Source organism: Lytechinus pictus, unplaced genomic scaffold (genome assembly GCF_037042905.1).
Source record: "Lytechinus pictus isolate F3 Inbred unplaced genomic scaffold, Lp3.0 scaffold_19, whole genome shotgun sequence".
Taxonomy (NCBI): domain Eukaryota; kingdom Metazoa; phylum Echinodermata; class Echinoidea; order Temnopleuroida; family Toxopneustidae; genus Lytechinus; species Lytechinus pictus.
The window spans coordinates 18030402-18058085 of NW_026974140.1; the positions used below are offsets into that span (position 1 = coordinate 18030402).

The 27684-nt window shown below is 35.8% G+C and overlaps 3 protein-coding genes across 4 annotated transcripts; 1 reads left to right on the forward strand and 2 right to left on the reverse strand.

Moving 5' to 3' along the window:
• Window positions 1-942: 942 nt before the first annotated feature.
• Window positions 943-11830, reverse strand: LOC129260767 (histone H4). Its single transcript, XM_064114611.1, has 2 exons — window positions 8717-11830; window positions 943-8093 (listed from the first exon to the last, which is right to left on the reverse strand). The coding sequence occupies exon 2, from the start codon at window positions 6541-6543 to the stop codon at window positions 6232-6234; it is 312 nt and encodes a 103-aa protein (XP_063970681.1). The 5' UTR covers window positions 6544-8093; window positions 8717-11830; the 3' UTR covers window positions 943-6231.
• Window positions 943-27684, reverse strand: LOC129260769 (sodium- and chloride-dependent glycine transporter 1-like). Of its 2 annotated transcripts, none has more exons than XM_064114608.1 (14): window positions 27024-27684; window positions 21387-21639; window positions 20466-20597; window positions 19595-19829; window positions 17542-17674; window positions 16590-16724; window positions 16124-16227; window positions 15524-15648; window positions 14691-14803; window positions 14062-14202; window positions 13398-13497; window positions 12854-12954; window positions 12230-12403; window positions 943-5482 (listed from the first exon to the last, which is right to left on the reverse strand). In XM_064114608.1, exons 1-14 carry the CDS (start codon window positions 27066-27068, stop codon window positions 5339-5341), a joined length of 1935 nt encoding a protein of 644 aa, XP_063970678.1. In that variant the 5' UTR covers window positions 27069-27684; the 3' UTR covers window positions 943-5338. The 2 variants fall into 2 exon arrangements, with proteins under 2 accessions (XP_063970678.1, XP_063970680.1); XM_064114610.1 differs by lacking the exon at window positions 27024-27684 and adding an exon at window positions 23610-23677.
• Window positions 7235-8005, forward strand: LOC129260766 (histone H3, embryonic). Its single transcript, XM_054898736.2, has one exon. The coding sequence runs from the start codon at window positions 7355-7357 to the stop codon at window positions 7763-7765; it is 411 nt and encodes a 136-aa protein (XP_054754711.1). The 5' UTR covers window positions 7235-7354; the 3' UTR covers window positions 7766-8005.

The following is a 27684-nucleotide window of genomic DNA, read 5'->3' on the forward strand; positions in this document are numbered from 1 at the left end:
TCGGTGCATTTTCAAAGATATATTTCTTTTCCCATTATACACAATTTCCCTTCATTCTTGTAGGCGTATATTATTTCCTAAAATCTATGATGTGGTATATAATGAAAGGTCACATCCCATGTAAAAGATGAACGATGATATGTCTTGTTTTGACAATCCTATTCGACTTTCTGTGAGTTTCAAGACATTTGCTCCGGCGACATTGCTCCACTGTGAATTATACATACTAATGGAATCGTCAACTTCAACCATTGATTTAACACCATACCCTATCCTAAACCTAACGCTAAACCTTAAATAAAACCCTATTGCAGCCTTAACCATATATCTAAGACGAAATAAAGCCCGGAGAAATTATCGCTGGAGCAAATGTCGTGTCACCATTCTGGTTGATTAATGCGTATGGATACGGTTTCATTTAACAAAGAATCACGCGTAATTAAATGCTCTATTGAATTTACCTGCTGATTTTGTGAAGGGAGACAAGGAAAAAAAATCAGGGAAATAAGTTAAAGGATGAAAGAACGAGTAAAGATTCAGTAGTGACCAAGACAGTAGGAGAGGGAAGAGCAAGATAAGAGGAGAGAAACGAGGAGAAAGAGAGAGAGAGATGGGAGGGGTCGGCAAGGGAGGGAGGGGAAGAATATCAAAATTATTTTTATCATGAATAAAATCAAACAAAACTAGCAGCAACATCACCACTATCACCAACACCACCTGTTGTACCTCCACCATCTTCATTCTCCATCTTCATCATCACCGTCATTACCAACCACCACTACCACCAGAACTATCACCCCATTCTTCACTATCATCATTATCATCATCTCGACCATCTCGACTTTCATTATCTTCGTCATCACAATCACTGTTATTATCACCATCATCATTTCTTTTTCATATTTGAAAATTGAATTTAAAAAAATGCACTCAACAAAGACATCATTTATTATTTTGTTTTAATGTACCAATGAGTCAAGATTGATGACTAACTGTGTAAATACATTTATTTACAAAGATCTATATACACGGGGATATCACTTCATATGCTTCCATTTGATTTAAAAAGCGAAAGCAAACATAGGGACACCAATATCATAACTATTACCATTCACAAACAGTAAACTCATAACAATAAAACATCCATACTGAAACTTTTACATAACCGTGTCTACCCTGGAAGACCATGCTTCATTAAACGTGACATACGAATTTGGTTTCAGCTAAGTTTATTTCGATAAAAGTGAAGAGGGGGTGAATCTCTATACATAACTTTAACAATAACAATCAATGAGTCAGAAAAGCGTCTTTGATATTTTAGCTGCTACATTTCCAGTTAAAAGAAAAAGCGGGCATTCAATGCGAGGATATGACGTGAGCCACGTACTAGTAGTACCTGATAAATGCATTCCAATAATGCTTATGCAGAGAAGTATAACATTGTAAAGAGATACTTGACGGGACAACCTACATAAGAACAATAACTTGAAGAATAAATAAACAAAATTTCAGCATATTTCAAAAGAGAGAACTGATGTATCTTCAGCCATGGTGAACCAGATTATTTCAGTTAACATGGTTAACATGTGATTCAGCTTGGTCGTTGAACTCGAATCTTTGTTGTTGTTGTTTCTATATTATATATTTTCCGTATCATATATTTTCCGTATGAATAACACAAGTTATTCAGCTGCGACGGTTCAGATTATTCCTACTCCATTCTACAAAAATCTTATCACCGTAAAACATGCAAATATATTCTATCTTTGACCTTACTTTTCAGTCAATATTATTTACATCACACATTTTACGTTCTAAAAAGGAAAACATGAGAAAAAAGATAAATTTTAAAATGTCCACGAACTCGGTCTTTGTTACTTGACAAGAAAGGAAATATTAAATGGATGTAAAATCACATGAAGCATGACTTCTAACATTTACAACCAATAGATTAGCGAATTCCTTACCATGAACATGATGAAATTAACATCATATAAAGAGGTTAAAACCGCAAGATTCGAATTTTCTCTTAAAATAGCTTTTATAGAGTATGTAGTTAGAACTGAAAAGGTTATATAAAACCATATTTTCAAAAAAAAAAAAACATTTTGGACTATTCTTTCTCAATATTGCGCTCCATATTTACATATTTACAATACAAAAAGAGTATCCAAAAAATAAAGTAAATCAAAACATTGTGATACATTGTAAACATCACAAACAGATAACCTCCTATATTCATATTTAAATAAACCTCAAATACCAATTCATAAAATTCCATCCAAAAGATAATGAACAATTATTATTTTAAGCTTCGTGACTGGACGACCCAGGTGAGGGATCTATTAATCTTTCACCCAATGAGCAACATAAGTAAATATTCATTTGATATGAATGATATCAACCAAGTAAAGTCAATTAATGTATACAGGCACATGGGGTCTTAATATACAAGTGGAATGTGTAGTAAAAGAAGAGAAAAAATAACTTCGCACACCATATAGTATCAATTGACACACAGCACACTACTTCAAAGATTACAAGCAGTTTGTAAAAATCTTTTCAAAATAGAAAATATTCTTTCTACCAATTACAAAAAAAAAACCCCAAAACATTTGAGATGAACATATAGGCCCGTATTCTGAAGGGTTCAATTTAAAGTGTGGTCTAAAGTTGTGGTTTAACTGTAAATAGCCAATTGTGCCACGAATCTCTCAACATTAATCAAATTAATCATAACTCTATGGTAATAATGACTCAAATGGTCTTCACCAGTGAAGCATGGGGAAAGCAAAAACAAGAAACAAACGTTATATACAAAATTTTGATATTTTCAACTTCCCATAACTTTAGCATAGTTAGTCCATGGCCTAACTTCAGAGTACGGGCCATAATCTTTGTGCCTTTCATTAATTGTTGAAATTTTTACTTTTGGAACTGAGTACCTGGACCCCCCCCCCTACATAGCTTGATTGTTTATAAGACCATACGCTGATCAGTGAAAGTGCTATATACATCGTAGAGATAATATAATTCACACAAACACATCGCATGCATTAAAATGCTCAAATCTGAATATGTAGCACATATACCCTGTTCCAAACATTCATATTTGCAACCTTTTTTTTAAATATCATAAAAAGTAATAAACTATAACACAATTTGTAAAATATATACTGTACATGTTACACTGTATCACCTTGTATTCCTATAAATGTTGAAGCTACTTTAGCAATGAAAATCCGCATCAAGGAATAACCGTATATTTATATCATTTAATCATCTTGAAGGATTTGCATGAACGAGATACATGTACGTGTAGAAATATTGTAGTATCCATTTTGCAAATATTCTTCTATGCTTTGAGTATAATCATCTACAAATACATTTAAACAACAAATATCCAGTTAAGCAGGTGTACAGAGCTTTTACAAGCTAGCTTAAATAATTCGGATTGTCCCTAATTCAAAAGAAATAGTTTCCAGCAGCAATGCATGGTGATAAATATAATTTCAAAATTAGAAGAAAAAAAAAACAGATTTACAGTATACCAGACACATTAATCAAGAAGACTTTGAAGTCTTATTAATAAACAAATATTGAGAAAGCTTGATCATCTCTGTATACATAATTTGCTCTTTATCTGGTACCACTTTGATTTATACTGTATTTCAGATACTCGTAAATATATAAGTGTCCAGCACATGTTTGGCAGTTCAGATAGTTTGACCCCAAAGTGAAAGAATAATTCAAGTCAATTCAATTATAAAGGACTTAAAGTTTGCAAGCTTTATTGCACATAACTAATAAAAAATGTCGAAATATGATCCTATATTTTATAAACCAATAGTTTCATACAATCATATCAATTTTATATTTTAGGAGAGAATAATGGGAAAATGAGCAGTAAGGGGCATGTAGGGGGGAATGAAAGGAGAGATTATAGTGTACATAACATTATATCATTTTGTACTTCTGAAATGACAGGATATGTTGAGAAAGATGAGTATGTTAGTATATATCACATTATATTACTTATACATATATTATCAGGGAAGGGGTGGGCATGTAATGTTATAGTGCACATCATATTACATTATTGTTTCTGGGTATATAAATATATCTGTACCCTGATGAACCATATCAAGATTGATTTCATATATTCATACATAACATAATAAATTCATTTGTGTAGTATATATATACTACATATTGACAGCATATTTGAGAGATCAAACTAGTATAATAGATTTCACCTCTCAGTAATATTCTCAAACTATTTTATTAATCTCTCTCTGTGTCATATTATCTCTAAAGAGCTCTTACAAGGTGGCTTAATATTCAAGGGTAAATTGTAATTCTACAAAAATATATTCTTGGACTTCAAAGTCTCAACTTTCAGACTCATCTGCTCAGTCTATTGTAAAGTCTATATTCAGCGAAAGCTTTTAACTTGCAGTCAAGGTATTCATTATTTGCAGCTTACATTTACATGGGTCTAGCTCCTATAAAGCTGCATTTATTTGACCCTGTTAGGCTGTTATTAATATTTCACCTTTAAAGCATTCTAAAAAATATATATATGTACCTTATATGATTGTGAAGTTAACTTTAATACTGATGCTTTATCTACCAGTGTTCCATTGGTAAGCTGAAAGTAAGTAATCCTTTATGCTGAATTATGGAGATCTTCCTTCCATCTTTTTTTAGTTTGTTTTTCTATATTTTTTCCTCATTTTTTCTTTATTTTTCATAGCAGGAATTCTGCATTTTTCATGAATTTGGATGCATTCAAGAGTAGATCACAAAGTCTTATGTTGAAAACAAATATATATTGACAGAATGCAGAGGGGTGTTGAGTTCTGGTATAGCCTACACTATTTCCCGATCCTGCTGGTACCATGGGGGTCCTATCCCCAATAATGATTGTCAAGTAGTGAAAAAATAAGAGGGGAAAATAAGATAAAAGGAATAAAAGAGAAGAAAAAAAATGGACTTGGGTGTCCTTGACATCCCAAAGGATCCTTAAAATCTTAAAATGCCAGACACCTTCCGTGCCCTAATAACAATATTTTAAATACAATTATGCCAATATCCAGTCAATAGACAGATTTGATCAACATCCCCCCCCCCCAAAAAAAAAAAAAATAATAATAATAATGATAAATAAATTCAGCAAACAACAAACATAACATTCTCTTGGCAGCACTTGTAGTTTAATATTCATTTTGTAGGTTTTTATTTTTAGATCCTTGGTTTTCATAAAGGGAGTGGTGTTTTACACCCATTATATTCCCAATCGAATGCACCCCTTAAACTGAATGGTATGTTCCACACCTCAGACGAATGTATTGTTGGTTTCATCGAGCGTGCCGTGGCCGTTCTGAGAGCGGCTTGGCAGAGGTGGGAAACCGGCTTCTTTGCGATGAAGATTGAGAACGGGCCCAAAGTCAACGGCGGGACGAGATGCCATTCGTAATTTCTGCATTGGAAAACAATGATATAATAGGGAGTGAGTATTTCTTGGCAGTTTCTTTATGAAAACTGATGGTTAAATTGCTGGTGTGATAACACCTACAAATTTTATAATACCAAGCCTGTTTATTTTTTTTGTAAAAATAACAATCACATTTTTTATTTCATACTTCATGTACATGCAATGGGAATAAAATAACAAAATTTCGTTTCCGACATTGCCTTGATAAAACACACACACACATCTCGAAACAGTACACGTTCACTTGAAAAATCATTTTGGGCGATTTGCGGGGTCAGGGACAATCCTCAGAAGGGGTGGTGGTTGGTTAAGAAAGGTGATTTGATTTGAAATAAAACGAAAAAGGTCTTCATTCCGAAATGAAGGTGATTTTTTTACTGGAATTAACTCAAATTTATTTTCTCTATAAACTCAAATTCCACGGTGTTGGAAAATGAACAGACATTTTATAAGAACATTCGGGATAAAATTCTTCAGACTTTTTTTGCCTTGCAACTTTTTGTTTGTAATGCAACATGTAATGGTTAATGTCAAGTCGATTCCTCGTCTACCATTTGCTGGAAAATGGGTTTTTGAGTTTGTTATCTATTTTCTTTTGGAAAGGGGATTTGACTTTGAATAACACAAAAAAATACAATCATTGATGACAGAGAAATAACCATTTGATTCTTTCTTGAGTATTTGGTGGCTCTAAAAAGAGCCGTTTTGCCGTTGGTCAGCAGAAGTGTAACTTCTTAACCTCCGAATCCGTAGAGGGTACGTCCCTGCCTCTTCAGGGCGTAGACGACGTCCATGGCGGTGACGGTCTTCCTCTTGGCGTGCTCGCAGTAGGTGACGGCATCGCGGATGACATTCTCAAGGAAAACCTTGAGGACACCACGGGTCTCTTCGTAGATGAGACCGCTGATACGCTTGACACCACCACGGCGGGCAAGACGACGGATGGCTGGCTTGGTGATTCCTTGGATGTTATCACGCAAGACCTTGCGATGACGCTTGGCGCCTCCCTTTCCGAGTCCCTTTCCTCCTTTGCCACGTCCAGACATGTTTAGTTTCTTGTTTGAGATTCAAACTGATACTCAATTCTGCTGTTCGTGCGGTATATATAGCCTTTATGCGCACGTGAGTGACCACTCGACTAATTCCTTTGTTCCGCGAATACAGCAACCCGTCACAAAACCAACCAATTTCCAATTTCCCGCCGACAGCGAAACGCTACTCATGCATAATACATGAGAAAGAGAACCCGTTTACGGCGTGCGCGGGGGCGTGCGTTAGATTCTATATTGCCCCCAAATTACTCGAATGTTCAAAATCAGAATATACCACCGATTACATACGGTGTATTTGATAATTAAGTTATGCTGTAAGTATAAATAATGATGATAATTAATATCTAATCATAAATATTTGAAATAAAAATAATCTATGAGAGATATGTTATGGCCGTACTCCTTTCATGAATAATGCATGATTCCTACGGTTGCCACACATGATGGTAAAATGATAAATTCTTCATATAACTATTCGTTTATTAATAAATCAGTTACAAAATCGTGTTATTTGCGCAGGTGTTTACTTGTGGCAGAGATTGCGTTCATATTTTAAAGTTAATATCAAAGAAAATTCTCCAAAATAAGCAAAATAAGATTCAAATTTTCGTGTTGGAAGCGAACAGATGGACCGCATGACTAATGCGTAATGCATGAGGGCAGCGATTCGTAGAGGAAGCGACCAATGAGGAGTGATCGAACGTCTATTCACTGGTATAAGCCAATCAGCGAGAAGCAGTCTGGAGGTATAAATACGTCGCGGTTACTTTGAAAATTTATCAGTTAACTATCTGAAGAATCAACAATGGCCCGTACCAAGCAGACCGCTCGCAAATCTACCGGAGGAAAGGCTCCACGCAAGCAGCTCGCCACCAAGGCAGCTCGCAAGTCCGCCCCAGCCACTGGCGGAGTCAAGAAGCCCCATCGTTACAGGCCTGGAACCGTCGCTCTCCGTGAGATCCGTCGCTACCAGAAGAGCACCGAGCTTCTCATCCGAAAGCTCCCCTTCCAGCGTCTGGTCCGTGAGATCGCTCAGGACTTCAAGACCGAGCTCCGCTTCCAGAGCTCCGCCGTCATGGCTCTCCAGGAGGCCAGCGAAGCTTACTTGGTCGGTCTCTTCGAGGACACCAACCTTTGCGCCATCCACGCCAAGCGTGTCACCATCATGCCAAAGGACATCCAGCTTGCCCGCCGTATCCGTGGCGAGCGTGCTTAAGTTGTCTTTTCTTTGACTGACAATAATAAACGGCTCTTTTCAGAGCCACCAAAAGCTCAAGAAAGAATCAAATGATCGATCTTCTTCTGTCTTTGTGTTTTTATATCCTTTTTCCCACTGTAATTATCCGTTCATTTTAACACCCCTAACCTAATGAAATTCTTTATTCCCGCCAAAATTCTAATGTGGTGTGATAATATAAGCGAGCGCAAATGACTCCTTAGGTGTTGTTCAGAATTTGATATGTGACGAATTGTCACAAATGTGCCAAATAACTTCCAATGATAATCATTAATCTACTTTAGTTCACAACTTCATTGTAATTATCCTTTACCATAACTCAGAGAGCTCCAGCCCGCGTAGCGGGCTGGAGCCCAGACGCTCAGTGTGCAAACGGGCATTCAGGTGAGAGTACCGTGAAGTTTGGTCAAAATAATTTTGATAATACATAATTAAAACAGAAATTAAGCACTTACCACGATTGTATGGATGATAGTCTAACGAGTGGCAGTTTCCTGACATCGAGGCACAGACTGGAACCTCAAAAAACGATCAGTTCTGTCGCGGTGGCTCTCCTTCTTTCAAAATTCATAGCAAAATGGCCGTTCGAGAGGGTGTAGGGCGCATGCGCGAATTTGACAAAGTCTATATGCGCTAGTGCTATACTAGCCTCGGTCTCGATCGGCCATTTTGTGTTGAATTCTGAAAGAGGAGAGCTACCGCGACAGAACTGATCGTTTTTTGAGGTTCCAGTCTGTGCCTCGATGTCAGGAAACTGCCACTCGTTAGACTATCATCCATACAATCGTGGTAAGTGCTTAATTTCTGTTTTAATTATGTATTATCAAAATTATTTTGACCAAACTTCACGGTACTCTCACCTGAATGCCCGTTTGCACACTGAGCGTCTGGGCTCCAGCCCGCTACGCGGGCTGGAGCTCTCTGGGTTACCTTTACCAAAGCTTTTAATAGACTAGACCAAAAGCTTCGGTCTCTTATGTTGGTTGTTCCGCTTAACTCTGTTGGCTCCACTCGCCAAATACAGAGACCGAAGTTCTAGCTTGATCTGTACAGCCTACAGGGACTCAATGGCCATATGTTTATGTATTAAGTTCGGATAAAACAGGGAAGTGAAGTTGCACGACAGCCTAAGTAAGTCACTGTTTTTTCCCCGTTTTGGTGCATTTCAGGCCAAAACGGAATGATAATCTTTATTTTGGTACAGTTCTTTTTATATATGTTTATGAAATAAAGACAAATCGATGAGCCCCGTCCGGGGGATTGTGCATTGTTAACCCCCTAATGGCAGCTGCACGATAGCGAGCCGCCTGTGTACGAGGAAAAATTTTAAGAAAAATTAAAATGTTAAAAAACTCGAAACAGACGGCTGCCAGCTGTCTAGCTTTAGACAGGCTTTAAATATACTGTCTACTATTCTGTTGTTTTTCTCGTTAACTGCATTACTGACTAAACCTTGAACATCACAAGCTTCACAGCACATTCATGTAGATACATATTAAAAACAACATCTGACTAAACCTTGAACATCACAAGCTTCACAGCACATTCATGTAGATACATAATATTGAAAACAACATGACTAAACCTTGAACATCACAGGCTTCACAGCACATTAATGCAGATAACATGTATTAAAAAAACATCTCCAAATTTGTACCGTGCACACTGAACATAACATTAAAATTCCATCTAACACATACTCATAAAAGCACCCCTGGGGCATAACATCATTAGTGACATGAACATATGGTAGCAAACCTTAATAAAGGTCAGTCAGTCTTGAAGATGCAGATGAATGATGATTTAAATAAAGTGTGACATTTCAAAGGTAGATGGCACTATGGCTCATTTAACCAAGCTTTAGACAGCATCACAGGCTTTTAATATATTGTCTATAATTCTGTCCCTTTTGTCATTATCTGCATCACATACTGACTAAACCTTGAACATCACAGGTTTCACAGCGCATTCATGTAGATACATTTATATAAAAAAACCTCTTGAAATATGCATTGTGCACACTGAACATAATATCAACATTCCATCTAGAGCATACTTGTAATACCACCCCTGGGGCATAACACACTAACATTAATGACATACACGTATGGCAGCAAATCTTAATGAAGACTAATAAGAACAAGTAGAACGCCTCTGGCAGTCTCGCCTGCATTACGCGATTCGATATAGCAGCAGTGCTGACTTTGAAAACAGCTATAGAATAATTTATTATTCACAAAAGAAAACACTCGTATGAAAATAGAATACTATGTCAATTGACCCAACATGACCTTTGACCATGATCATGTCAGCTAAGACGTGTGCAAAACAATACTTGAGTACCCTAATGTCTATGTTTCATGAACTACATGTGTAGATCCAAAAACTTTTTAGTTATGATGCCAATTCAACAAATACCCTCAACTTGGCCAAAGTTAATTGACCTTAAATGACCTTTGATCTTGGTCATGTGACCTGAATCACACACAGGATATTCAGGGCTTTATTTGTTGATTATTTGTCTAGCACTAGAATTGTGATATATTGTAATCTTTTAATAATATCCATGTACATTTTGACTTTGTAAATATGATATGAGTCTTCGGACTTTTGTCATGTACCATTTTCACAATAAAACCAGAATTGAATTGAAAATTGAATTGGATACATGATTACTCTTATGAAGGATTTCATGAACTAGATATATAAACTTTTGAAGTTATGATGACAATTCCACAAATATCTCCAATATTATCAGAGTTTGTTGACCCTAAATGACCTTTGACCTTGGTCATGTGACCTGAAACTCACACAGGATGTTCAGGGATACTTAATTTCTCTTATGTCTATAGTTTCCTGAACCACATCCATAAACTTTCAAAGTTACGGTGGTAATTCAACAAATATTCACAAACATGGCCAAAGTTCATCAACCCTGAATGACCTTTGATCTTGGTTATGTGACCTGAAACTCAGGCAGGATGTTCAGTAACACTTCATTACCCTTATGCCCAAGTTTCACGAACTAGACGACATTTCAAAAACTTAACCTTGGTTAAGATTTCGATATTGATTCCCCCAACATGGTCTAAGTTCATTTACCCTAAATGACCTTTGACCTTGGTCATGTGACCAGAAACTCAGGAAGGATATTGAGTAATACTTGATTACCCTTATGTCCAAGTTTCATGAACTAGGTCCATATACTTTCTAAGTTATGATGACATTTTAAAAACTTAACCTTGGTTAAGATTTCAATGTTGACGACGCTGCCGTCGGAAAAGCGGTGCCTATAGTCTCGCTCTGCTATGCAGGCGAGACAAAAAGGTATGACCAAAATTTTGGAAGATTATGGGTGTGCTCTATGTTGATTTTCAAATTTAAACAGCGACATGAATCAAAATTGAAAACCCAATTACAAAATGCATACAATGAGAAACAAACGTGTGTTGAATGTCCGACTTTCCAGTTGCAAAAGTAAACAACTTTCAGATTGCGATTGGGAGGGAAAATTTAAACACTGAAAAAGGTGCGTTTGGGAACATGATCAGCTGAGACTTTACGACCTTCAACATCTTGAATGCAACATTGAACAGGATTGAGTTTTGAAATGTGTTTAAATTTGCTCACGCAGTGGAAGCCTACACAAGCTGGTGCCAGAATTTACCTTTCTTGTTGGAGGGTCAAACTGCGCAAGATGCGAAATTGAGAGTGGAAAATTTTGAATACGATCGAAGTATAATCAGCTTTATATCTTCGACACTGTACAGTGCACTGCTGATGGTGTTTGTGTTTTGTAGTTTGGATTTCAATCATGATTATGTTGCTGTTTAAATTTAAAAAATGACATTGAACACAACACTCTCTCCACAGCATATTTTCTTAAGTATTCATTTGTTTCTACATTTCAACACTGACACACACCTCTTTGAATTATGTTTCAAAGTTTACATTCACACTTATCTTGTTCCATTAAATGTTCTTCTTCTGGACAATGTCACAAAACATTCACCTCAATCATAACACAAAACAATCTGATTCCTCATCAAAGACAATTACTGCTGTACAAGATGACAGACACATACATCAAGGACTTTCTTGCATAAATATGGAACATCAATTGGTTGTGGCCAATCAATTACTAGATGACATAAAATATTAACCCTTTCAGAACCTGTAAGCAATCACAATACAGGAAAGAATCCTGAAAAATGTCAAAAGGTAGCAAGTGACAAAATAATATTTCTCTTTAAAAAGTATGTTATTTCCATGGACATCAACAAATTACTGTGATGTATTGCCCAACATATCACCTACCAGGACGGGTTTCATGCATGGAATTTTGCCACGAAGAGGAGGAAGTGCGTCGCTTGCTACCTTTTAGCATTTATTCTCTGCACAAGTATCCACATAGTGTATACAAATGATAAGAAAAGGACTTACCTCCTTGATAGTGGATGCATCTTGTTTCCAGATGAACCAGATAGCATAGACAATGATAGGAACCAATGAAACAATAGTCATCATCCATCCCATAGCCTCAGCCCAGCTAGGATAGGTGTAATGACTGCCATATTTACTGGGTTCGTACATCACCAATGAAAAGATTATCACCACCTGTAAATAAAGGAATACATCTTATATTATAACATCAATATCATTGATTAGAGGGAAAATACATCAATGAAATGTAAAGAGAAATGTTAATACCATGACCAGTGGCTAAGGATAATTATAAAGAAAGTAATTCTTATCAAAACATTGTAGACTTTGAACACTACAACAATTTTTGAATAACGGATTCAAATTTGAGATTAATGATATTTTATCAAAATGATCATATGCTTTGAACATTCAATATAAAATTAGTGATTCATTTAATCCGATTTCTTTGTCGGTTCAATGATCACAACAAAATGCTTTCTTTTTTCTTTCTAATGCTCACGATTCAAGCTCAGACACAATTAAGAATTACTACACCACAATTTTTACAAGATTTTTTTCCAATAAAAATAGTCTCAATCAATTATGATCTATAAATATTGCAGTATTATTATTAGAACTTACTAATAAGAAAACAGGGGAGATGTATTTCCAGCAGGCCTTCCAGTAAATATTAGGACGGAATCCAAGCATAGCTTCAATATTATCAAGATATTTGTCTGCACCTGGAAAGGGATAAATAAGAAAGGTGTCTTTTAATGAATAAAACTATTCAAATAAACGTATACATTCATCCTAAAAATAAATATAATTTCACAACTATCAAGTGAGCAAAGTGAGCAAAGTAAACAAAATTATACATGTGAAGAATGTGGAATAATATTAAACAATTTTGACCTGGTATGATGCAGACCAAACATGACAAATATTAATTGTGATAAATTTCAATTTTCTGTTATCAATTTTCATTCTTTAATCAATTGCTTCCATTCATTCACATATTTGTTAAGATATTTTTTTTCATTATTTACTGTTTCTAAACATTTTATCTAATTTCATTGGAATTGAACTGTTTTTATATATTTATTCACATTTTCATTGATTTTTTTTGTAATGGGGAGGGGGAGGGGACAGATCAAATATTCTTCATATCTCTTTTATAACTTACCATAGAACCAAGTGATGACGACAGTCTCAAACATTCCAATGAAGACGAGTGAGAGACCGCCTGAGAAATCATTCATGAGATTAACAAGGTACATCCCTCCCTATCAACAATAAACATATATATAGTTATTGATTTATTATATAAAAATATTAGACATGTTATACTTCAATTGTAATAGACTATGATAAATCATCACTTCTATATAAATGTGAGAAATTATACATGTACAACTACAACAGCTTTGGCAACTCTTGTACTTAAATATGTTGTAAAAGAAATGTCATACATTTATCTACATGTATCTATCTACCTACCTTTCTATCATTATCATGCACCACTTACTAAACTACTGCCTGGAGGCATGCACCCACACACATGGTTGTTCATGGTACAGAACAGAACAGATTGTAATAATTGTTTGAACAAGACATGTGACTCATAAAACAGACAGAAACCCTAAAGGGAGTCAGAAAAAAAAATCCCCTTCGAAAGGGCAGGAACAGAAGAAGTGAGATGGAAATATACTGAGAGATAGAGAGTGGGGGAGGGAGAGGGGGAAGGGGGAGAGGGGAAGCCATACAAAGACAGAGAGGAAGATTGAGAGACATACAGACAGAGGGAGAAAGAGAGGGAGGAGAAAATAAAACGCATTTTTAAAACTCACCTCACAAACTAAAGGTAATCCAAGAAGGAAGCATATGATTGACATTGTAAGAGTTATACACCACTTGTACTTTCTAAAATTTTTGTTGTATTTTTCAAGCTCATCGGCCAATCCTGTGTTTACAGTCTCAAACTGGCAGAACTGTAGTGGAAAGAAAAAAAAAATCAAAATATGAGCAGGCATTCAAGAACAAACTTCCTTTCTAACCCTCTCTAAGACCCCCCCTGTCATCTATTGTCTAATGACATAATGCTTGTTATTTATCATCAAGCTGAGAAAAAAAGGCATTGCTTGAAAAACTAACATTTGAGCAATAGTTTACTGATACTACAGGTAAATTTACTGATAAATTCATATAATATCTTATTCCTCTGTTCCCCCAAAACAAGCACGGTCTCAATCAAATCAGGTTCACAATAGCTGACCTAGTATTTTTATTGATTTTTCCTCATGATTTGTATTCACAAACACAGCTGTTCTGCCAACTTGGAATAAAGACATACATGGAAAACCACTGAGAATACCCATCATGTGTCTATGACACAGCTCTGCTACAACAAAATGAAACTAAAGGCTTAAATCAAAATGATTTTTAAAATGTCATAAGAGTTTGATATTAATTATTTTACCTGACTTCCGAGTCCTAACATGAAGAGCATAGTGAAGAAAAGAATAGACCAAAGAGGTGAAATGGGCATTCTAGCGATGGCCTCTGGGTAGGCTACAAATGCAAGACCAGGACCTGTATGACAAAAGAAGAATGAATAAGATCACTCATTAAATAACATTACAGCAGTAGAAAGATACATCATTTGAATAAAAATATTTTAGCAGTAGTAAAGATACATCGTTTTAACCTCAATTGATTGAAATGGGAAATAAGAAACTGTTAAAAATGAAAGTATTTTGTGATGTCATTCATAAAAGACATATGCTCAAAAGAGGTTTCAATTGTTCCATGTAACAAAACCATGGACGATGCTGATAAATGTAATTACGAGAGTACGCTAAGTAAAGTACCCCCCCCCCATATAAGAGATCCCTGCCAAAAGACTAAAACATAGTGCAATGAATATGACAAAAGTTAATATTTTGTGGTTTTGTCCAATAAGTTTTGATTCCATGCACTTTAAGCTTTACCAAGTACCAAAAAAAAATTAAAAAGAGATATCTACACATATGTACTGTACTTTAACATAAGTATCTTTCCTTTGATGACAAAAAAAAAAACACAATAAAATATCAAATCAGCCTATTAATGACTCCCAAGACACCTCTCTCAATCCATTTCAACTTAACATGCATATACTTTCATTTAAAAAAATGAATAAAGGACATATAACTTTAGTAATTTGAAGGAGGTAATCTCATGACACAAGCTCTAATTATTCAACTTTAAGAATGGGATGACCCTAAGACGTTTATTTTTATTTTTTCAATTATCAGGGAAGTTTGTCCATACCTGAAGTAACTATATCTTCAACTGAAACACCTGCTTGATTGGCCATAAAACCAAGTACTGAAAATATTACAAAACCAGCAAATATACTGGTTAAGCAATTGATGACAGATACTATTAAAGCATCCCTGTTAGAAAAAAGAGAAAAGAAAAATCATTGACTTCAAAGATACCATAGATTGCAGCTCGAGGTGATCTGAGTATATTATGAAGAGACAACTGGCAACTTTGGCACAATGAAGACATAGGAAATTATTAGCATATAACTTAAAAATCATTTTCAAATAATGGCTTAGATTTTTTACTTTTCAAACGTAATTCCTGTGGATATTACTGTATATTTCCAAATCATTATTTTCCATCTACTACTCACAAGTTCATTATTCATACCATCAAGATTAAGAAGAATTCAAAGGTTGTCTAATCACTTTATAATTCAAACACTGCAATAGAATTGTACAAGACCCATACATTCCAAACTCATCAGACCAATAATAGACGGAAATCTCTTTCCATCTTAGCCAGGCTACATTTGTTTATGTGTATTCTTAATCTGATTATCTGTATATTTAATACATAGTAAATTTACGAGAAATACTATACCTGTAACAATTATTTTTCCATTTGTTATAACTTGATAGAGTATGAAGAGAACCAAAAGCCACACCTAAAGAAAAGAAGATTTGGGTTGCTGCATCTTGCCAAACCTGTATTTGTTGAAAAGACATTGGGAATTATCAGCATACACAGAAGTTGAAAACATGGCATAAACTGAATGAATTGGTTTTTACTGGCTTGGAACATTACTGTAATCAGGAGTGTTGTGCACAAGGCCAGAAAGCTGAAGCCAAGGCCGGGGCCAGACTATCCAAGAACAGCTCAAAATCATGGTATTTTCATTTGAAATCTTCATGACATTGAATTTTAAGAACCTAGAAGTAGTGTTATCTCCACTTAAAATCTCTCCTTCATGAGCATATCTTTACTGATGTTGGTAATAAAAACCCAAAGTTAATCTACTCCAAACAGATGATGAAAATGCTACATAAGTATGTGAAATAGAAAATACCTGTGGCTTTGCAAGTTTGACGATGTCTGGTTTCATGTAAAATATGATCCCATCAACAGCGCCCTCAAGGGTGACTCCACGGATAAAAAGAATGAAGAGGACAAGGTAGGGGAAGGTACTCGTCAGGTATACCACCTGGTGAAGACAAAAATACAAAATAGCTGATAAACCTCTTAACAATACTCTCTTGGACAATCAATCAATGATCCTACTGAGGTTGAAGAAACTAATCAAAATACATTATACCTTGCTGAAGGTATGATGAGAATAACAATACATGAAAACCATGTAAACTTGTGTATTTTTAGATACATGTATATCAAGTTACACACATGTGTAACTTGATGGTAATCCTTTCCTGTATTTGATGCATTAGTAATGACAATCAAAGTGAGATCTTCAGCTTGACTCTAGCAGGCATCAATGTTTCAATTAACAAAGTCAAAGGCACCATTATATTAATGTAGCTTGTCAGTACTGAAAAATGTTCATTCTTAGAAAGTCACAATAGTAACACAGTCAGAAACCATTGCTTTTCTGTGTCAATCAAAACCAAGACTTCACACTGAAACTTACAATTTTGCCTGTAGCCTGTGCAATTTTCAAACAACACCCCCAGATGATTTTTTTTTAACTGGGTACTAAAAGTTAGCCAACTGGATACTTACATCATCATGTGTACAGGATCCGCAAGATAATATAACTTTCAAAGATAAATATCTACTACATACATACAACTCCCATAAAGGAATTGTTTTAGAACTCCAGCCAGTCATGACTTGGGTGGGTTTTTTTTTCTTGATTGGCCTTTTTTTTAAGGCGGGGCAGCCCTTGCAGTGATTCCTCATTTTGAGGGCAGCAAAGCAGTTGAGGTGGGCCTTCAAGGTAACACTTTAGGTTAATGCAAGCCCTATGTTAGAGAGGGTAGGATAGTTGATGTACTATAACCTACCTTTCCGGAGGTCTTGATACCCTTAATGAGACAGAGGAACGTGATGACCCATGCAGCCAACAAACAGAGAGCAAGCTTCCACTTGACATCACCAAGATCATGAACACCACTACTGATACCCAATACATGGTTGCTAAAATTAAACAATAAAGACATTTCACTTCAATCATAACATTTTTGGACTACTGGCATTCTTAACTTGAACTTAATAGAATAACAGGTATAGCATACCTAACAAGTGGAATGCCTCTGGCCGTCTCACCTGCATCACGCGATTCAATATAGCAGCAGTGCTGATTTTGAAAACTACTATAACTCGCACAAGATGTTCAGTGATACTTGGTTACTCTTATTTCCACGTTTTATGAACTAGACCAATACACTTATAGAGATATGATGGCAATTCAACAAATACCCCCAACGTGGCCAAAGTTCTTTGACCTTACATGACCTTTGACCTTGATCATGTGACCTGAAACTCGCACAGGATGTTCAGTGACACTTGATTACTATTATGTCCAAGTTTTATGAACTAGACCAACACACTTTCAAATTTATGGCTGTAATTCAACAAATACCCCAATTTGGCCAAAGTTCATTGACCCTAAATGACCTTTGACCTTGATCATGTGACCTGAAACTTGCACAGGATGTTCAGTAATACTTGATTACTATTATGTCCAAGTTTCATGAATCAGATCCATAAACTTTCAAAGTTATGATGGTAATTCAACAGATACCCCCAATTCGGCCAAAGTTCATTGACCCTAAATGACCTTTGACCTTGGTCATGTGACGTGAAACTCATGCAGGATGTTCAGTGATACTTGATTAACCTTATGTATAAGTTTCATGAACTAGGTCCATATATTTTCTAAGTTATGATGACATTTCAAAAACTTAACCTTAGGTTAAGATTTTGATGTTGATTCCCCCAACATGGTCTAAGTTCATTGACCCTAAATGACCTTTGACCTTGGTCATGTGACATGAAACTCAGGCAGGATGTTCAGTAATACTTGATTAACCTTATGGCCAAGTTTCATGAACTAGGTCCATATACTTTCTAAGTTATGCTGTCATTTCAAAAACTTAACCTCAGGTTAAGATTTGGTGTTGACGCCGCCGTCGCCGCCGCCGCCGCCGCCGCCGCCGCCGCCGCCGTCGCCGTCGGAAAAGCGGCGCCTATAGTCTCACTCTGCTATGCAGGTGAGACAAAAAGCAATTAGCATACAGTTTGGGACATAATTATTAGACCACTTTCCTACTAGGCTCCCATACTGTTAGGTCTTATAATTATTTCCCAAGCTTTATGTTAAAACTTTAAATCTCCAAATTTAAAACTGTTGAGTTCAGAAAAAAGCTCCATTCTAAAATTTTGGTGATTGTCTGAAAAAAAGGTCTTATAATTCCTGCGAACTCTTTCAAGGCTTTCTTATAAAGACTTTTCTGAGCTTTCTTGGGTTTTAAAAGCCCAACAGTATGCTGAAATTCGAAGTGGATTGTTTGAACTTGGGGTCAAATTACTGTACCATATTACACACATTTACTACACAGTATAGTCAAATGTGCTGACGAGAGTTAACAAGCCTTTTTTCTCTAGATGAGCATGAGCTCCCCCCGAGGAAAACAAAATGTTCAAGGCCTTCTGCTGACACGGTAATTTGCTTTGCTTGAATCAAGGGCAACTCATGATCATCAGTCCAAATCTTTCTTAGTTCTACCCTTTCTTTGGTACTGTACCTTATCTTGCTCTCTCTCTCTTTCTATCATTTTTTATATTTTTGTTTCTTCCTATCTGCCTCTATTTCCAACCCAGTATTTTTCTGTTTTTTATTGTTTAATTCCTCTGAGGTAGTACAGACATTGTTTCTTGGGCAGTACCATGGGGAGAACAGTATGTGAATATGGTTCCAGTATATATGCTCCGGTGACAACAATTGCTCTGATGGAAAATTTGCACGTGAAGCCAAACATAAATCATATCCTCCAAAACTAACTAAACCCTAATCCTCAGTTTTACTCATTTAATTATGAAGCAAACATGACTTACTAGAAATATTCCTCACTGGGTGGTTTAGGGTTTAGCAGGGTTGTGAGGTTGAAAGTTGAGTTATCATCCTTTATTCTCTCACTGGTGCAGTTATCTGTGTTCCAACCATGTCCACAGCTTGCCCACGGTAGGACAGACGTCAAAGAGGAGAAGAGATAGAAGATGGTGTAGGCCAGGATCACTTGGTAGTAGATCGATACCAAGAAACAGATGATCAACATTCCGTAACCAATACCTGCAATGGTGTTCATAACAGATCAAAATTAACTTTCAGTTGGGTTTCTTCTGCTTTCTTTACTTTCACTGTATAAAGTTAAGCTAAGAACAATCTTAAAACAAATAACAAATCATATTTGAGCTTTATTTATTGTTAATCCCCTGATGTGAGCATATCTAATTTTTTTTTTAATAATAGTACTCTTGACGAGGATAAGAAAAAAGAACAGGGAAGGGGGGAACCAAAGACATGAAAAAACAAGTGGAAGAGAGTAAAAGGGTTGGTTGAGCATTAGTCTGCTGTGCAAACACTTCACTCGAGTTAAGGGTCTGAATGTGCAGCCTACTCATGCCTTGTGTACTGAAGGCCCTCTCGCTCAGCAAGATTTGCATGTGCTAGTCTTTGCATGGAGACGCACTTGTTGATCAAAGTTTCAATCAGGGTCTGTGCCTGCAGACTAGTTGAGGATGCACTGGAATTGTGCATAATGGAGGGAAGGGTAAGAGCGATTGCTGTTAAGGTGAGGCCAACCCTACAAACCCCCGTTCAAGGGGGGGATCGGACTACTAACTGCACTCTTTGCAAACCAGTAGCCAGATTAGAAGAGCTTTAATCAATAAAGGTGACACTTTCCATTTGAGGACATCAACCTACCTTTGAACATGGGGCAGATCTTCCAGATTCCAAGACATCCTACACTAGTGAACTGACCAAAGCTCATCTCAAGGAGGAACAATGGAAGGCCAGCCAGGACCAACATCAGGATGTAAGGAATCAAGAAAGCACCTGAAATAAAAACAGGAATCAAAGTGTTGAATTATATAAGTGTTAAATAATATCTTTTACTCCTACACTACTTGGTCATGTTGAATAAAAGCTACCAGCATGTTAACTACCATATTGATTTTTTTCTTTAAAACATAGAAAATACACAAAAATAAAATATGTACATAATATAGAAAACATCTCAGTATCGTTATTGCTGTCCCTATACATGTTTGTACATATATTGTACCAATGCTGATCAAAGGAGGATCTACAAATATATCATAATGGCATTTAAAACGTCTCCATGTGACATGAATGGTTTCCACTTATCAATACATCTGTTTCTGACTACCCAGTGATTAGTCTCAGACTAAGAGCTTGTCTAATTAAAACTGCTCCAGTTCGCCCACTCACACCAGCACTCACTGTTTACAATGTCTGGTAATCAGAGGAATGATCAGATTCATAGCAGTTTGGAGTCAAAATTGAAATACAACAGAAATCGCAGAGCTGTAAGGTTTTTATGTACAAGTTTATGAAAAATGGTGGAATTTTTAGAAGCTTTAGTATCTAATGAAATTGCACTCTGCTATATTAACATGCAAAAATTTGGCACTGCATTACACTTCTTATGGACTGGTACTGTAATCGAAATGAGGCAAGACAATTATTAACAAACAAAATTCTTTCATTAATAATTGAATCATTAGATATTTATCAATCATTATTTTACAAATTATTTAATTAATCAATACAGTTAAGTGGGAAATGTAAAAATTTGTACTCTTTGAAAGAAGCAACACTTACCACCTCCATTTTTGAAGCAAAGAAAAGGAAACCTCCAAACATTTCCAATACCAACAGCATAGCTCACACAGGAGAGGAGGAAGTCAATCTTACTTCCCCATTTCCCTCGAGCTTGGTCATCTTCGTTGTCATATGGCTCGATGTCTTGAGCGGCTGATACATCATTCAAACTCACATACTTTCCATCAGGACCATTCTTGAAGTTTGGTTTCTCAATCAGAGGATCTGGAGATGCTCCACCATCGAGAGCACTCTATGGATTCAAAAAGGAAAACATGGAGAATGGAAATATAATCATCAGTAGGCATATAACAATTATTTGTAAGACAATGGTGATGTCTTTAACTGGCAACCTGTTATTGGTTCCCAAATCATATTCCTTTAAATCATTTTTTAAAATACCCATAAGCTAAAGTGGAAATCTGAACTTTTAAGATCTGATTCAATTCGTGTTAATGTATTGCTGTATAGATGAGATTAACCAGGATTGACCAGGCCAGTATGGCCAAAAAAGGCCTACTTTTTATCTGATTAAAAATGTTACATTTTTACGCCCCTTCATTTTTTTTTGAAGGTCAAGTCCACCCCAGAAAATGTAGATTTGAATAAATAGAGAAAAATAAAACTAGCATAACGCTGAAAATTTCATCAAAAAATCGGGTTCAAGATGAGAAAGTTATGACATTTTAAATTTTTTGTTATTTTCACAAAACAGTGATATGCAAATTAGACAGTCGATGATGTCCCTCACTCACTATTTCTTTTGTTTTTTAATTGTTCGAACTTCGAAGTATACAACTTACACACACACACACGCTGCATCTGGCACTATTGTTAAAAATCAAGTCTTGGGAAAATATCTGACCATGTCTTGGATAAATTGATGCATGTAGAATATTTATCAAATACAGATCAAATTTCTACAACCATCAACAAACAATGTCACACACACCCACAAATAACCATATATATAAAGTCTCTTAGCTGAATTCCAATAATGAGAAAACAATTACAGCAGCATTCATTAATAGTATGTAACAAGATCTATTTAAAACTCATTGGTCGAGACATCCTACATGGAACATTAATCAGACATGAAAATTGGGTATGAAAAAAAAAGCTGAAAGGGTTTTGGAAATGTCGTTGACAAGACGGTGGGCAAAGCCCACCGGGCGAGCGGCTTGCCGCTCGCTGCTAACGGGTGGGGTCCAGGGGCAACGCCCCGGTGGGGGTCCAGGGGGCAAGATGTCGTATGCGCTACTGCTAAAAAAAAAACTTACCTCGGTAAATATTGTAGTCCCACATGTAGACTTTCATGGTGCTGCCATGAAAATCTACATATGGGACTACATGGGACTGCAAATATTTACCGAGTTTAAATTAAAATCAGAGTCGGGAAAGAGATGAATATTCTTAATTTTTCTGATAGTTTTCAACTAAATCAAAGTAATTTCAAGGAATTATGGAAAAAAGAAGACCATTTCATAGATTTAAAGATGTGAAATGTGAAATTTTAGCAATTTTTTTTTTCTCTTTTTTTTTAATTCTTTTTAAGGAGCGCGGTAGGAGCGCCGGCGCGATCGCGCTCCTCAAAAATGAAGGTCTGAAAAACGCGGAAATCCGCGGAAACGCGGAGAATTTTCATGCCTGATTAATACATAAAGGGGAAATGTTTTTATCATCAACCATCAAGGCGCGGCTTTCATTCATATGAAAATAATCTCAATACTACTTATTGAATGTGAAAACAAAAATCACCACGGATCGGGTTTTGGACGCGAGCCAGCAATACGATTTGCCTTGATAGAAAAAGAAAGACGGCTTGTCTTTCCGATCCGACCCCGGGAGAATGCGAGCGAGACGAAACGGCATATTTCATATCGATTCTCGTGTTATTTCTTTGCCTTCCCCATTTCCCTCTCTCTGAATCATCGACCATGGGCAAAGATATCAAACGATTCACTTCCGGGTTGCATGAAACCCCTCTCAATCACATTTGTCGTGATTGGTAGATTTGTTCTCATTTTATTAACATTTGTCAAACACGCATAGTCGCGCGCGTAGAATATTTGATAGCGCTCTTATAATCAGATAAATTGAACAGTTACCGTTTTAACCATTTCAAACGAAAATAATAAAAAAATCACGAAGTTCATTCGAACTCGTGTAGAGCCAATATTGGTATTGAGAATTAACCTCTAATGGAAATGAGAAAGTGTTTACCAAGGAGTTGTTTGATCAGCGTTTGATTGCGTAGGCGATTCGGATAGCTTCATGCGCACACCGTCTCTTGAATATCGACCAGGGGCCTATTTACCGCATGATGACCTATCACATGCCTACACTTGCATTCATATCTGGGACATTTTCAATATGCATTGTTTCACAATCAAATTACCAAAGAAAATTTGTTGCAATCCACGACTGTCTGTTTCGGACCGGGCAACTGCCCGGTACACAGATCCCATATGCAACTAGAACCCTTTGTCGGAAATAGGCCTCTGTAATTATCAAAAATGTAATTATACAGAATAGAAATATAAAATTATGCATAGATTACCAGTACAGTGGTATCACATAACAACAACAACAGAAAAAAATACATCTACATGTAGTAGACGACATCACTTGAACTTTTACATTTTAATAGTCTATTTGCATTAATATACCAGACTTCCGAATATGACGTTTGTTTGATTAAAAATTGTCTGATTACAGCTTTTACGTCAACGAACACTTATCTTATTAAAATATTTGTCTAACTTTAGCATTTATATAACGCTAATCATATCGTTGGAAATACAATCGGCATTTGGTTGTTTTAATTTCGTGAACAGCTGTGAGCATGAACGAGGGAAAAAAATCAATTCCTCCTCCTTTTTTGACATCATGATAGTTTCCGTAAAACAGCTTGTATTTCAATATTAGTATTATTTTTCAAGTTCAGCAATCCCTGTAATAATTTTTTTTTAAATATCTATTACAGTACCCATCAATGGTGTCCAATCTTAATCAATTCTGCGGTAAAGCAGTAATCATTTCACCAAGCTACATGTATATAATCAAGCCAAATCGGAAATATCCTATACCACGGTAACACGACTGCTTGATTTTTGAAGCAATTTTAAAACGTGAAAATAAATCGCTAATTAAGCACCTGGGTCAAATTTCTACCGCTAGTCCGAAAAACATGGATACCCACAATGTGGTTTGTATTATTTCAATTCAATCTCACCCAAAGCATTCGCCACCATGAGTGGTATATTTGAACAACTTTGTTTAGTGGTCGGCCGTGGAATAATTACATCAAGCACTAAATTTGACCAGAAATCATATCAGTGCAAGAAAAGGGAAAATTTGTTTTTCATGATAATTCAATTTCCTGTATAAATAAATTGAGATACCAGCATCATTTATTTTTCCATTATTATCAGTTCAACGAATCCTTCTAAAATACACATATAGTGTACGTTTAAAGGAGAATGAAACCCTTGAAACCAGCTGAATCCACATCAAAGAGAAAAATCAAAGAAACATATTGTTGAAAGTTTGAGGAAGATTGAATGAATAATAAGAAAGTTATGAGCATTTGAATGTCGAGATCACTACTGCCATGTAGATCCTCTAATTGGCAATGCGACCAAGATCTGTGATGTCACACACGTACAACTCCCTCATTACTTTAGTACTTATTTCACTTATATTCTCACTTTTATAGAGTCTATCACAAGGTGAGGTGTTCTCTTTATGAGAGGACAAGTACAGAGGTTTCACATTATATCATTGATGAATCGTTTGTCATATGATTAGAATGAGCAAAAAGAGATGTTTTGGGGTATATTTTCAGTGTCCAAAAGGGGAGAGTTGTTCATCTGTGACATCATAGATCTTGGTCGCATTGCCAATGGGAGAATCTCCATAGCATTAGTGATCTCGACATTCAAATGCTCATAACTCTTCTATTGCTAGTCCTATTTTACTCAAACTTTTGTTGATCTTATTCTTTGATTTTTCTGCTTTCACAAAAGCTAACTTGCTCCAAGAGTTTCATTCTCCTTTAAAGACTAATTGAAAAATCAAATATAGTGAAACAGCTTTCTCGCATCTAAAATGGCATTTGGTTTATGGCTTTCTGTTGGTCGATGATTCCAAATAATACCCTGGATTAATCAATTAAACAAATTAGTCATAAATCTGTTTCTATTAATGGTTGGTATTTATGGCCTGATTCTGTACTGTACTAAAAAAAAATTCGTACATCTACTGACATGCCTACATAAAGTATAATGCAACATCTGGCGACATGCTTTCATTGAATAAACCATTTGTATTGTATTTGCTATAAATTGAAATTAATACCATTTGCCGATGGTACATACCGACATCCTTTCTTAAACTATCAATTAACGAAAAACTGAAAGATATACATTAATCAAGGTGTCATGATGGTTTTAATTGCAATAATATTATCTTTGAATACCGAAAAACACAAAATTTTATTTATTTCGGAAGTAAAACATTACATTTTTTTAAACAAACATTTTAGGAAACATGACATGGACTGACAATATACCAACAAGTGTTAAATTGTGTATAGTAGCGTTAGTAAAACTTCGAACACTTTTACCAAAAAGTGTATTTGATTTTTTTTTTTTTTTTTGATGTCTGGGCAAATAGTTAAATATCAAAGTTAAAATATACATTTTATTCGATTACAAAGGCAGATAAAATCTGCTTTCTAAATCCATATACACAGCTTAAAACTTTAAAAAAAATCTTAAAATATCTTTCAATCAAATACATCTCAATTTTACTTTTCGAAACGTAATCATATTTTTGTAAAATTTACTTCAATTACATGTACATGAAATACTTTATTAAACTTTATTACATGAAATATTTCATATGTTGTAAATCGTTACCATGTGTTTCAAGATGGAAACGGATAGATCGAACTTAACTGATAGTGTAGTAGGTTTCACGGTACACCATGTATCTTTCTTGGGCAAGTGTTGGTCCTGAAAATGACCATCCAATCTCGACGTTTCGACAATTAATGTGTTCTTCAGGAGATTTCTCCTGAAGACGACAAGAACACAACTGACGAAACGTCGAGATTGGGTGGTCCTTTTCAGGACCAACACTTGCCCAATAAAGATACATGGTGTACCGTAAAACCTACTACACTATTCTTCTTCGCCATGGAAACCTTCAGAAGTGAACTTAACTGAACTGAACATTGATCTACTATGAACATTCCATACACTAGTAAAAAAAAAAAAAAAAAAAAAAAAAGATTGTTCCAATATGTTGATTAATATGTGTCCGACCGAAAAAAAATGGTCAAAATGAACCAAAAGTAATGGTAAAAAAAATCTACCAGGAAATGTCTTGAATTTGACCAATTTTATCGGTGGGACACATAAAGAAAATGATCATTTTGACTAATCCTTTTTTTATAATGTGTATGCATCAATTACTGGAAGTCATAATCATCGCTCGTGATCAACCACCACCACCACAAATATCAACATGATCACCTTCTTCATCACCAACACAACTACCATCTACATCACCATAATGAATATGAGAACGCTCCAATGTTTACTATTTAAATTATTTCAATAAAAATCATACCGTCTTCCCCGGTGTACCATTCATAGCCTGCCCGTTGTGAGTCATTGAAACTATCCTGTTAAATATTAATCTGTGTCTCCAGAAAAAAAATACTCCACTACTGACAATCCTACGACGAAATAATATTCAGCGATGAGAGGAGATTCTCACAACGCCAAAAACTGAAACGGATACGTTCTCCACAGACTAGAGAAAAGATGCTTCTATGTTCTGCGTCTCCGTGAAATATAGTGAAATTTGTCTATTTCCCAGTAAACCAACTGTGGTTGGCTCTAATATTTTTGTTGTTCAATATTCGAGAATTACAATGGTAATGTAAGTAACAGCGCAGATAAAAGAAATCACGTCTGCACAATAAGAAAGTCATTTGCTATCTAAAATCGTTTCTCCTCCGTTGGTGTTATGCGCTCTGAGAAAAAAAAAAGCATAACAAACGCACGTGACCGGCTTGGCGTAGCGAACACGAGCGCCGAAACCAAATATGAATGACGTCAGAATGTCCGATTAAAATGCCGGGCATCTCTATCGCTCTCAGGGTAACAATTCTTTCTTCATCTTGCTTTAACCGGAGCATCCCAGTTTCTCGAAGGATCGCGAATAGAGCTAAAATTAGAAGCTCAATGATTACATTAAGCCTTCTAACCGGATTTCAAAATAGAAT

Excerpts from the sequence above, each read along its gene's own strand:
- LOC129260767 (XM_064114611.1), bottom strand. The coding sequence starts at position 6,543 with ATGTCTGGACGTGGCAAAGGAGGAAAGGGACTCGGAAAGGGAGGCGCC.
- LOC129260766 (XM_054898736.2), top strand. The coding sequence starts at position 7,355 with ATGGCCCGTACCAAGCAGACCGCTCGCAAATCTACCGGAGGAAAGGCT.
- LOC129260769 (XM_064114608.1), bottom strand. The coding sequence starts at position 27,068 with ATGACTCACAACGGGCAGGCTATGAATGGTACACCGGGGAAGACG. Across the intron at positions 16,725-17,541 it reads GTATCAAGACCTCCGGAAAG|GTGGTATACCTGACGAGTAC; the intron begins GTAGGTTATAGT and ends TGTCTTCACCAG. Across the intron at positions 5,483-12,229 it reads ATGCATCCACTATCAAGGAG|AAATTACGAATGGCATCTCG; the intron begins GTAAGTCCTTTT and ends TTTCCAATGCAG.